Source organism: Lineus longissimus, chromosome 14 (assembly GCF_910592395.1).
Source record: "Lineus longissimus chromosome 14, tnLinLong1.2, whole genome shotgun sequence".
Classification (NCBI taxonomy): domain Eukaryota; kingdom Metazoa; phylum Nemertea; class Pilidiophora; order Heteronemertea; family Lineidae; genus Lineus; species Lineus longissimus.
The window spans coordinates 2202631-2215431 of NC_088321.1; the positions used below are offsets into that span (position 1 = coordinate 2202631).

Genomic DNA, 12801 nt, shown 5'->3' on the forward strand with positions numbered 1-12801 from the left:
GACACCCTTCGGGGGTCATTTTGAGCCCTGACAAATGGCCATAGGGGAGAGAACCCAGGTCAAGCCATGGGCGAGTGGTTGAGTCAAGGGACTGCGTTGTGCGTGCTTGTGAAGGCCTATTTCTATGGTCAAATGACCAAGGGTTGACTTGTGATCAGGACTAGGAGGGGGGGGGCTAAACCTAATCTAGCTAAACACAGCAAAAATACACCACTGCATACAGTCCAGATCACAAAAGACATCCTGTAAATCGCGTCATTGGGGCATCAGTGGTGCATCATTGAAGCGCTGCCCAGCACGCAGTTCACCCGAAAGTCACTCCTAGGTTGTGCATAATATACATGTCACACAGACATAAGCGTGTCACTGGTGCATCAATGGCGTACAACTCAACACGTTGCACATCACAGACGCGAAGCAGGACGGACGTCATTTGTGACTAGGACTGTACACAAACAGAAGACCAGTCTATTCTAAGTTTTATGCCACTGCCAAGCACCACTGTAACCTCTTCAGCGCCACCTACACACGGAAAACCAAACCATGCACACGAAGGCTATTTTTGAAGGTCGACGCCATTCATCAAAACTTGGAAATTTCTAACTGACTTAACATCTTCAGTGCCGGTGTTTCACTCCCCTTTTCAGACCACCAGAAAAAAAAGTATAAGAGATTACTGCATAAGGTAATTTGCAGTAACTTCTCCATCCAAGACAAGGTCTTCTTGAATCAATAGAGGTATGTTAGCTACACTCCTCTACTATATTTTATTTTTTGTAGAAAAATGACCAAAAATGACCAAAATGAACCCCTTTTCCAACCCCCTCGACCCCCCTAAAAATTCCCGGTGTCAGAACAGCTTTATCTTGGTCCAAAAAAAAAAAAAAAAAAAAAAAAATTTTTTGCTAATCTCTCCCCTCAATGGCTTTGAGAATATGTCCCCAACCCTCTGTGATGTCCCCAACCCACTGGCGAAGTCCCATCATCACTGAAAAAGTGAATGCTCTCCATTCTACCACTAAAACCTAAATCATGCGGAGATATTTCACAAATCATACCACACTCCTCCACCGAGGCCGAGTCAATCTTTAACATGCTGAAATGTACAGTGCCAATCTCTCTTACAAAGATACGACATGTGCAAGAGCTCTAACTTTATACCTCCGCTTCACAAATCATACCACACTCTTTAACATGCTAAATGTAAAATTCAGCCTAAAGAGACAATACCACCAATGAATATTCATAGGTTGGAGGGTCGAGACCTATCAATTAGACGGGGGTATGTTTTTAACTCTCAAGTACATATTTGGAGAGGTATTGAAAAAATATTTGCTGTGGCAAGTCTACAGATATAAAGAAATCATTTGATGAAAAAACTAATTTTGAATTTTGCTAATTTGGGGCGTGTTTTGAGATTTTTCTGCCAGTTGGCTGAATAGTGAAAAGAGTGGAAATATCAATGTCTGTCTAATTTGTCGATTATCAAAAAATTTCCATGGTCAACTACCAGTTTACTTTTCACCATTTACTTGCCAGACTGTCCGGAATATCATATCAAAATTTCAAATTCACAACCCCACGCAGTATTTGATGCGTCGCGGTCAAACATTGACAATACTACAATCAAGATGTACAGACAGGGGGAGCTGGCAGTACGTACCCATAAGTCTTTGCAGTAGTCTCGCGCGTACCGGATATAACCTATCAAGCTTTTCTCCTTCAGAGAAATACTGCGTTGCGCTCAAGTGCCTTATAAAAGGCTGTGAATAAAATTAACGTTCGACCAATGAGAAAGCCACATTACCCTGCATACGAGGTTGGACGCGTGATCACTTAGTAACAAGTAAAAATAGAATCAGACCACATGTTTCTATATGTCAGAATGCTGCCGTTTGCGCTGTAGTACACGTGTGTTGTCCAAATTTTCGATTTCAAGCAAGTTTAAGGCCAACCTCGTGTCCACCAGACTAATGCATAATTGGCAGTTGAGCGCAACGCAGTATTTCTCTGAAGGAGAAAAGCTTGATAGGTTATATCCGGTACGCGCGAGACTACTGCAAAGACTTATGGGTACGTACTGCCAGCTCCCCCGGTCTGTACATCTTGATTGTCGTATTGAACTGCTAAAAGGCTAAAAAAATCAATTGTGGTCTTGCCTCTAAACGTGACTGTTGGAGCACAATCTCTATTACAAAGATACAGATGAGCACCAGGGCCTCAGCTTTCACCACTGCTGGAGCGCAATCTCTCTTACAAAGATACAACCTTGAGCTCGCACTCCAACATTCTATCTCTGCCCATTACCGAATACAGAACAAAGTACTAATTTGTTTGGTAGCAATCGATAAAAAAACAGCATAGCATAAATGTGATGCAATTCATGCCTCAAAGAACATTATCACCACAGGCCTCTCATTGGATAGTTTTCACACCGTTCAACAGTGATAAGCGGGAAAAAAAAAATACAAAAAATAAAATTTCTGTTTTTTGGGGTAATTGACCCCCTGATGAATGTGTTACACCCCAGAATGCTCAATTTGGCTCCCAAATCCCACGAATTTGCATAATATCCCAAAAAACAGCTAAATACTATGAGTACAGTAGAACCTCTCTATTAATGCAAGTATCAATTCGTGTCTTGTACCCCCCTCCTCAAGGGTACGACACCTTATCACCCTATAACGACATCTTAAGGCTCAAGCATCACCCTTTTTTCACCAATGCTACTTTTTCTTTCGTCAAGACATCACCATCAACAACATATCAGTTATCACCGTCATATAAAGTAACCGAACTAATTTTACGGGGTAAGGCTGTATGTTCGACAAGACATCGACACATTAGCATCCTTATTCTTTCCAGCTTCGCCAAATTTTCACTAAAGGAAAAATAAATACTACTCAAGCATCGGCAAAGATTAGTGGTGATAGCTTAACTACCCTTGAGGAGGGGGGGGGGTACAAGAAACGAATTGATACTTGCATAAGGACACCCTTGGGACTGACAAGTGCTGTCCTTAATAGAGAGGTGTCCTGATTAGAGATGTCAAATTGAATAGAAACAACCAATTTGGGACCAAAACTAGTGCCCTCAATAGAGAGGTTGTCCTTAATAGAGAGGTGTCTTCTAAGGGAGGTTCTACTGTATTTATGAACCTGGATTGCTCACATTCACTTAATAGAGAGGTGTCCGCCAACAGAGGTTCCACTGTATGTCATTTTTTAGTGGAGCTCGCCATTTCCAGAGACGTCCTCTGTGACAAGAACCATCACTTCATTTTTCAGCGGCCTGAAGTCGCCTTTGGATGTTGTGTCCCGATAACATTAGCTCGATTTCATTAGCAAATCTGCTAGGAGACTGATTAGATTCAATCTACGTGGGTAATGGTGGTTTATCGACCACCCAGAGCTTCAAGTCAGGAGTTGGTTCGAGTGGAGGATGGGGAGAAACGTCCACCACTCAGAGGGTTTTGAAAAATAGGATGCCCGAGTGTCCGCAGACAGTGGAACCTCCTTTAGCGGACACCACTCTATTAAGGACAACCTCTCTATTAAGGACACTAGTTTCGGTCCCAAATTGGTCGTACCATTCAATTTGACCTCCCTTATCAGGACACCTCTCTATTAAGGACAGCACTTGTCAGTCCCGAGGATGTCCATTATAGAGAGGTTCTACTGTACTTTGTTAGTATTTGGCTGTTTCAGGCAAATTTATGGGATTTGGGAGCCAAATTGAGCATTCTGGGGTGCAATACATTCATCAGGGGGTCAATTACCCGCCACCAAAAATCAATAAGCCGCAAAAATGACATGCTGGAATTTGCACCCATAACCCCACTCAAAAACTCCATGACGTCAAACCACTCTTGCATTTAAAGGTGTCGACGTTCGTAATTACTGGTGGTCCAGGAAAATAGAAATGCAGTTATACACAATGCCGTAGTGCAAGTGCAGTCGAACCTCTCTTAGCGGACACCTCTCTATTAAGGACAACCTCTCTATTAAGGACAACCTCTCTAATAAGGACAACTTCTCTAATAAGGACAACCTCTCTAAAGAGGACAACCTCTCTTTTAAGGACAACCTCTCTATTAAGGACAACCTCTCTATTAACGACAATAGTTTTGGTCCCAATTTGGTTGTTTCCATTCAATTTGACCTCCTTATCAGGACACCTCTCTATTAAGGACAGCACTTGTCAGTCCTGAGGGTGTCCATAATAGAGAGGTACTGTAGTCATGAGTCCATGTCAATTTGGTAAAGTTACTATTAGTGCCTTCTCTCTCGTGATCTGCTATACCGTTCGTAAAAAAATTGAATTTGTAATTGAATTTGAAAACTTTAATTGCGTAAATACATACTAAATGTAAATTTCAACATTGCCGTTGTGTGGACTGATCTACAAATACTATGAATACCAAGTTTCAGCAAATTTGTATTCACAATAACTGTGCTACGACATGGTGTATTAGTGGATTTCTATTTTCCCGGACCACAAGTACAGTAGAACCTCTCTATAAAGGACATCCTCGGGACTGACAAGTGCTGTCCTTAATGGAGAGGTGTCCTGAATAGAGAGGTCAAATTGAATGGTACGACCAATTTGGGACTGAAACTAGTGTCCTTAATAGAGAGGTTGTCCTTAATAGAGAGGTGTCCGCTAAAGGAGGTTCCACTGTAATTACGAACAGCGTACACCTTTAACACTGCATTAGCACAACACATTCATAAAAAACATCCACATTTTCATGGAAGTGAGCTCCGATCGCTAACCTCATTACTGGTGCTCTCTCGAGACCAGTTTAGCGGTCCCTATGAATATGTTATAGTTCTGTGACAGCTTAACAAAGTACGGTAGAACCTCTCTATTAAGGACACCCTCGGGACTGAGAAGAGCTGTCCTTAATAGAGAGGTGTCCTGATTAGAGAGGTCAAATTGAATGGAAACAAACAACTTGGGACCAAAACTAGTGTCCTTAATAGAGATTGTCTGTAATAGAGAGGTGTCCACTAAGGGAGGTTCCACTGTATGTTATAGTTCCGTGACAGGTTAACAAAGTCATAGGCAGCAACCATGAAAGCGACAATAGGCAATGTTTTTTTTCGATCAAGGTATTTCACAGCCGACCATTTCACCCCAATAATAATTGGTCTCTCGGATATTTATGAACCTAATTATCGTCGCATGAGCTCTATGGGTGAGCGAAAATAATTCTGTGACTGCGTTATCAAGTTACTGATAACCAGTGTCAGCATCTGTCAGAGACTATCTTTTCTACGGGCAAATACTGTGGAACCTCTCTTAGCGGACACCTCTCTATTAAGTACAACCTCTCTATTAAGGACACTAGTTTTGGTCCCAATGTGGTTGTTTTTACCATTCAATTTGACCTCTCTAATCAGGACACCTCTCTATAAAGGACAGCACTTGTCAGTCACAAGGGTGTCCTTAATAGAGAGGTTCTACTGTATTTGTATTTGGAACTTCTAATCCGTACATGAAATGATCTGAGATGAGATTGTAATTCGTAATTCGTAATTTGTAGTTGAAATATCCATCAATACCGCCTTTAAGATTTACCACACTAGTTTTCGTCCCAGATTGGTTGTGCGAAGAATGGCACTGGAACCAAGGTTGACAGTTTCAATCTCGATGTGCTTTAAGGTGATGCACGTCTGTACTTCACCGAACGAGGGTTAATATTTCAGGGGTTCAGGGCTTGAGAAGCAAACATTAACCCCTGATTTCCTCAGGATTTGAAATCCTACAACAATTAGAATTTGTTCAAAACGTAGAGATTCCCATTGGCGTTGGAGTCTGGTCTTTCATCTCCAGAGAACAGATTACCACCCTTGAAACTTGCATTCTCTTCATTTTGTTGGAGTTCTAATTACAGTAGAACCTCTCTATTACGGACACCCTCAGGACTGACAAGTGCTGTCCTTAATAGAGAGGTGTCTTGATTAGAGAGGTCAAACTGAATGGAAACAGCCAATTTGGGACCAAACCTAGTCTTAGCCTAGTGTCCTTAATAGAGAGGTGTCCTGATTAGAGAGGTCAAATTGAATGGAAACAACCAATCTAGTGTCGTTAATAGAGAGGGTGTCCTTAATAGAGAAGTGTCCGCTAAAGGAGGTTCCACTGTACTTGAGGATTTTAAGTTCTCGCCAAAATGTTGGTGGCCAAGGTCTTCTTCTTCTTCAGCGTTCGCTCTGCACTTGGAGGGGTCATTCTCCTAGGAGTAATCCTCCTCCAAGGCGGGATGAGCGTATCCTGCGTGCCACTACGGTTAGGCGCCAATTGGGTTTATTGGCCTAGTGGTCCGACTTTGGCGAGAGAGATAGAGTCCACGCAAGCTACTCATGTTTCTCACTTGGTGGGGTCTGTAACCTGCCCTGGCATAGACACCAGGTACAAGGAACCTCGGTTTTGAGTCTCATTCGAAGGACTGTGAAGAGCCAGGAATTTTAGTTCCTTGAAAGTCACGCCGGTTCATCCAGACATACGATCCTGGGTTCTCCCCGGGATCAAACCCGGGCCCTATTGCGTGGTAGCCAGCAGTGTTAACCACTAGGCTATGAGGCTCCTCGACTCAGAGCCTCAAACTTGTTGTGAAGAGCCAGGAATTTTCGTTCCTTGAAAGCCACGCCGGTTCATCCAGAAATACAATCCTGGGTTCTCCCCGGGATCGAACCCGGGCCCTATTGCGTGGTAGCCAGCAGTGTAAACCACTAGGCCATGAGGCTCCTTGGTGGCTAAGGTCAACCTCCAACTAGATTTTGTCAGTTGCATAGCACTGCTACAATAACATGGATTAGGGGAATAACCCTCTTGGAAATAAATCTAACATTTTAATCAAAGAGCTAAAGTAAAGTATTGTTCATGCTAGCCTTTAGAATGTAACCATGGCAACGGCGGCCATCTTGTTTTTCTTCTTACCTGAGAGATGGTCAGCAGACGTTATTAACACTTTGTCATCACAATTGTGGCTGTCTAAGGAGTCTGAAATAATAAACCAGGGAAAAGTTCTCAAATACAAGACATGTACATGTACATATGAAATTCTTAGAAATACGGTAGAACCTCTCTATTAAGGACACCCTCGGGAGTGACAAGTGCTGTCCTTAATAGAGAGGTGTCCTGATTAGAGAGGTCAAATTGAATGGAAACAAACAATTTGGGACCAAAATTAGTGTCCCTGATAGAGAGGTTGTCCTTAATAGAGAGGTCAAAGTGAATGGAAACAGCCAATTTGGGACCAGAACTAGTGTCCTTAATAGAGAGACTGTCCTTAATAGAGAGGTCAAATTGAATGGAAAGAATTACTAACTTGGGACCAAAACTTGTGTCCTTGATGGAGGGGTTGTCCTTGATAGGAAGGTGTCCTGATTAGAGAGGTCGATTCAAATGGAAAGGACCAACTTGGACCAAAAGCAGTGTCCTTTTAGACAGGGCGTCCTTTTAATAGAGAGGTGTCCGCTAAGGGAGGTTCCATCAAACATTATAATAAGGGAGTTTTATACCAGGCTGGGCCTAAATCAGGCTTACTGGGCCTATCACGGCTCAACCATGTGCATCACCTGTTTCATAGTGCTCTCAATCACATGTTACTCAAATTGAACAAGGATGGGCCACATATCCTGTGTGTATGTGTATGTACACCCGGAATGTTAAAGGCCTATGCCATTAGTAGAAAATTTGAAATTTGAAATTTATAATTGAATTTAGAAATTAAATGTTACCACAACATGAAAAAGGACGAGCAACATGAATGTAAGAAAGAATCCAATTAGGCCTCCGACATTTATGGAAAATTTGGAATTTTTCAAATTCAAATTCAAAAAACAAATTTCAAATTTTCTACGAACTTCACAGGTCTCAATTAGATTCTTGCATTACGTTCTCCGAGGTTCTTTGAAAATTTGAAAATTGTATTTTGAATTTGAATTACCGGTATTTCAAATTGTGGAAATACAGTGGAACCTCCCTTAGCGGACACCTCTCTATTAAGGACAACTTCTCCATTAAGGACACTAGTTTTGGTCCCAAGTAGGTTGTTTCCATTCAACTTGACCTCTCTAATCAGGACACCTCTATTTTATGGACAGTACTTGTCAGTGCCGAGGGTGTCCTTAATAGAGAGGTTCTACTGTACATGTACTGGATATGAATTTTGACAATGCAACAGAAAAAGGTTCGAATTTGATTTAGATCTTGCCTCATCATCCACCTTTTCACGACAAAGCATCCGTTAAACCAACAATTAAATTGGTGTGGCCTAATGCAAAGATAAATTGACCAAGCATTTTGAATCTTTGAAAATAATCAAGGCAAACATATCACTTTATCATCAGGTCGGTCTCCATATACGATCATGGAAAATTGGCCTGTGAATGGAACACACACATGTCAGGAGATGTCCACAGAATGTACAGTAGAACCTCTCTATTACGGACACCCTCGGTACTGAAAAGTGCTGTTCTTAATAGAGAGGTGTCCTGATTAGAGAGGTCAAATTGAATGGAAACAACCAATTTGGGATCAAAACTAGTGTCCTTAATAGAGAGGGTGTCCTTAATAGAGAGGTGTCCGCTAAAGGAGGTTCCACTGTATAATAAACATTCTCATACTGCATGAAATTATAGAAAATTATTCCATAAAAACAGACGATCTATTGTACATACAAGTATTGCCGATGTGTTGCTATGTTAGGGACCATCTAAAAAGACACTATACATGCTGTTGTCGTTGTTGTGTGTACTGTACTTTAGAACCTCTCTATTAAGGACACCCTGCGGTCTGACAAGTGCTGTCCTTAATAGACAGGTGTCCAGATTAGAGACGTCAAATTGAATAGAAACAACTTAGCAATTTTTGGGACCTAAACTAGTGTCCTTATTAGAGAGGTGTCCTGATTAGAGAGGTCAAATTGATCAGCAACAACTTTGCAATTTGGGAACCTAAACTAGTGTCCTTATTAGAGAGGTTGTTCTTAATAGAGAGGTGTCCGCTAAAGGAGGTTCCACTGTGCTATGTTAGGCTGGCAATTCCCATAAAAAAAACGCCCTGGTCCCAAGAGGCCGCCATTTACATGTTTGACAACACACATGTCAAAAGATTGTCTTTTACGACGGAATGACCTCTGTTTCGGCGAGGTGCGGCATTTCCGCAAGTGACCGAGCACTGGGTTCTTGACGAACCCTGTCATAGGTTCATTCCCGGGAAAACACAGGATCGAGTTTCCTCGGTGTGTCTTTCATGAATCTGTAACATTCCTAGCTCTTCTCAGTCCTTCAAATCTGACTTTGAAAACCGAGATTCCACACGCCACACAGAGTTGATCAGACTACAGACCATTAATAGATTTTAAGCCATTTTCCTTTAGACATCAACTGCCATAACTTTTTCCCAATATCTCACCCGGACCTAATATTTACAGGGCAGAAAGACTCACCCAGGGCATAAATCCATTGAACGTTTGACAGGTCATGACTATGACAATTTCAGGGTTTGGGGGGTCTGAAGTTTTCGGGGTCGATTTTGTCTTAATTTATCTTCTTATCTGAGCACATATGAGGCTCAAAGTTCATCAGAATATTTGCCAGAAACAATTTAATTCATGATAGCAGAGGAGCTCATTCTGATTGCACAGATGGCATCCCTACTTGACAGTGAGACCACACATTGATTTCTTAACCCTTTCAGGACGATAACTCCGCAATAACTCCGTTCTGGACGAGTCTCGCAAAAATGCAAGATCGACGATCTTTTCACAACATCGGTTTTCCAGTCATTTCTAATGACGATCCGCATTTTCTAACTACCCGGAGGGCATCCCGACATCCTGGGGAATACCTTTTCTATTCATGCCAACTTCATAGCGATGCTTGCAAAGCCGATATTTCAAAAACTTTCGATTTTGACGAAAAAACTTGAAAAATATCCAGTCCAGAGCGGACGTTTGGGAAAAAAATATTCAGTCCTGAAAGGGTTAATTGGTGTAGAGTAGACCATACAATTTGAGAAACATGATGAGCTTGTGTGGACTCTATACACCTCTGGCCGAAGGGTATCACAAGGCCAAACCCAATTAGTGCCTAACGGTAGTGGCACGGAAAAAAACGCTTTGAAGAAAATATTGCTTTATTTGATTAATGATTGATACACCAAAGGGCTAAAATTTAGAATCCCCGATCGGAAATGACGTAGTTTGATCGCATTCAACTATAAATCCATTGAACAGTGGTGCTTGGTTAGTCAACCGATGACCTTTTTCTGGGGTGTGATCGGGGATTGTAAACTTGTTCCCACCAAATTTTGTGAACATTACTCAGAACACATTAAGCATCATCATGTAGGCCTACATGGCGGGGATGGGCTTTTTTCTTCAAAGTTTAGAAGTGATATTACTCTTGATTAATAAACATAGCAGTCCTGCCTTGATGAGACACCCTGTACATTGTATATCCATATCAGTATACAATGTACACACATACATGTACATCATGTCCACAGGATTGATCCTGCATTTTTTTACCAAGTTTAGAAGGTAAAATCTTGCGAAGTATGCAGGGTCATTCGAAAATAACTGCCGTACCCGATTAAGTGAGTATACCTACAAATAAATCCGACTTCTCAGGAATCCAAACTTGTCAGAAATTGTCAAAAATGGAACAAAATCTTGTTGAGATCACTTTACTTTCGAATGCTTATCACAATAATAGTTAGTGTATCGGTATTACGATAGATGACAGCAGCTGGTGCCCACGTGACGGTGGGAGCATTCTACAGTGTTTATCAACTATGTTGAGTTCATCGCTGATATGGTAGCCCGGCTAGCTCAGTCGGTAGAGCATGGGACTCTTAATCCCAGGGTCGTGGGTTCGAGCCCCACGTTGGGCGCTTACTTTTTCAATTTCCCCTTTTGATAAGATATGACATTATGACGCAATTTATTTTTTTCAAACTTATTCTATTCTTACAATGAATAAAAGTGAGAGTGGAGAATTTGACAATAGACTCCCCGCTTTGTCCTCTATGCTTATATTGATAGATGATGATGATGATGAGATGAATGATGATTCACAGCCTGGGCGAATCCAAGATTTTAGGAAGGAGGGGTGCAATCTTTATAACCAAAGGCACTACTTTGCGAGCACCGAAGGCACCAAGCCTTGGAGGCCCTCCCTCCCCTCAAGAAAATTTGAAAATTAAAGTGCTTAGATGCGTTTTTCTGGCATCTGGAAATGAATAGACCTATATCCTAGTTGCAAAAAGGAATACTTTTTTACTGAGAACTATTGTGCTACCACCATTTTATTTGTAAATAAAACCACATGTGATGACAAATATTTGACAAAACTTTCGAAATTCTTGCCAGCTTTCGCTGTTCGTGCATGTGTAGGCATTTTGGATTAGACGTGCACCGAGCGTCAAACGGGCGACCGTACAGTGGCGCCATGCTAACATCATTATTTAATTACGGTTAGTTTTGGAACTAGATTTGTGTGTGGTGTGTGTTTCCAATAAAGGACGACAAAACAGATCGTTTTTAGATCGATCGATTGCGTGGGAGGGGTGGGGGGGGGGGCGGATTCAGGGGGTGCGCATGATGATGATGATGATGATGATGATGATGATGATGATAGGCCTATGATAGATAGAGCAGGAACAACTCGTTGCCGATTTCACTGCATTGATGCAGTTACTTAAAGCTGAACTACATGCACAAAACCAGAGCGTCCCATGCGGCAATAGTAAGAAATTCAAACGATCGACAGGTCCTTCTGAATACGGCCTGAAACATGATAGACCTCCAATGCTTCGATGCGCTTGATTTCACAAACCAGCAAGCCGTGGGACGATGTGGACATTCGCAGAGAATTCTCGAAGGAAAAAAATTAAAAGTTTCTCTCCACGGGACTCGAACTCGAGACCTCTGGTTTTATTTGCTAACTCTCTTATCCTCAAGGCCACTGGACTGCTTGAAATCGCTGCCGTTTTATACGGCTTTATAGAATGTGCAAACATTTGTGTGTAATCTTTGTTCAACATCTTTGAGCGGCTTCCAGTGGGCAACTGCAGGAAGAAAGTCATTTTTTCTTTGCTGTGCGTGATTATGTACGTGGAGTCTACGCTTTCTCTTAGCAATGTTCACCTTTGTCTTGGTATCTTCTTCTATTACATGGACTTGAGGAAATTTCTGGTTCATCTCTCAAAAATGAAGCATAATCGCCATTCATATAAGATATATTTGCTGAAAGCGTTTCGCAAGAAAGCCCCCTGGCTCAGACAGTTAGAGCGTTTGTATTCTGAGCCCGAGTTCCCGGGTTCGAATCCCTGGAGAAGATTTTGATTTTTTTCCTTCTAGAATTCTCTGTGAAGGTCCGCATCGTCCTGTGGCTTGCTGGTTTGTGAAATCAAGCGCATCGAAGCATTGGGGTCTATCAAGTTTCAGGTCGTATTCAGAAGCACCTGTCGATCGTTTGAATTTCTTACTATTGCCGCACGGGGTGCTCTGGTTTTGTGCATGCAGTTCAGCTTTAAAAATGACCCTGAAGTCACTATGGATATTCCAGCTGGCAGAGGGAAAATTACAAGTAATTTCAAATTGATTGAATCTCAACAGAATTTTGTGTACAACTTCCTGACAGTAACACAAATATATCCTGCAAATTTCAGCTCAAAATCCCAAGTCGTTCATGATATTCTGATGTATTTCCAAACCTGAAGACCCCGAAGTCAATATGGATATTCCAGCTGGCAGAGGGAAAATTACAAGTAATCTCAAATTGATTG

General features: G+C 41.8%; 1 protein-coding gene and 1 non-coding gene across 6 annotated transcripts in view; one reads left to right on the forward strand and one right to left on the reverse strand.

Annotated features, from left to right (window-relative positions):
• Positions 1-10730, reverse strand: part of LOC135498619 (ras-related protein Rab-27A-like) — a 33060-nt gene extending 22330 nt beyond the window's left edge. For 3 of the 5 annotated variants that reach the window (XR_010449115.1, XM_064788971.1, XM_064788973.1), the window contains exons 1-3: positions 10623-10730; positions 6943-7005; positions 1059-1096 (exon numbers count right to left, since the gene is read on the reverse strand). Coding sequence is in view for 1 of the 5 variants with exons in the window: in XM_064788971.1 (XP_064645041.1) it covers positions 1059-1095 (37 nt within the window). In the remaining 4 variants the exon portion in view is untranslated. The remainder of the gene's footprint in view (positions 1-1058; positions 1097-6942; positions 7006-10622) is intronic. The other 2 variants (XM_064788974.1, XM_064788972.1) reach the window with 1 other exon arrangement.
• Positions 10731-10832: 102 nt separating this feature from the next.
• Trnak-cuu (transfer RNA lysine (anticodon CUU)) lies at positions 10833-10905 on the forward strand. Its single transcript has one exon. It is a non-coding gene; the product is annotated as a tRNA-Lys (tRNA).
• The last annotated feature ends 1896 nt before the right edge of the window (positions 10906-12801 follow it).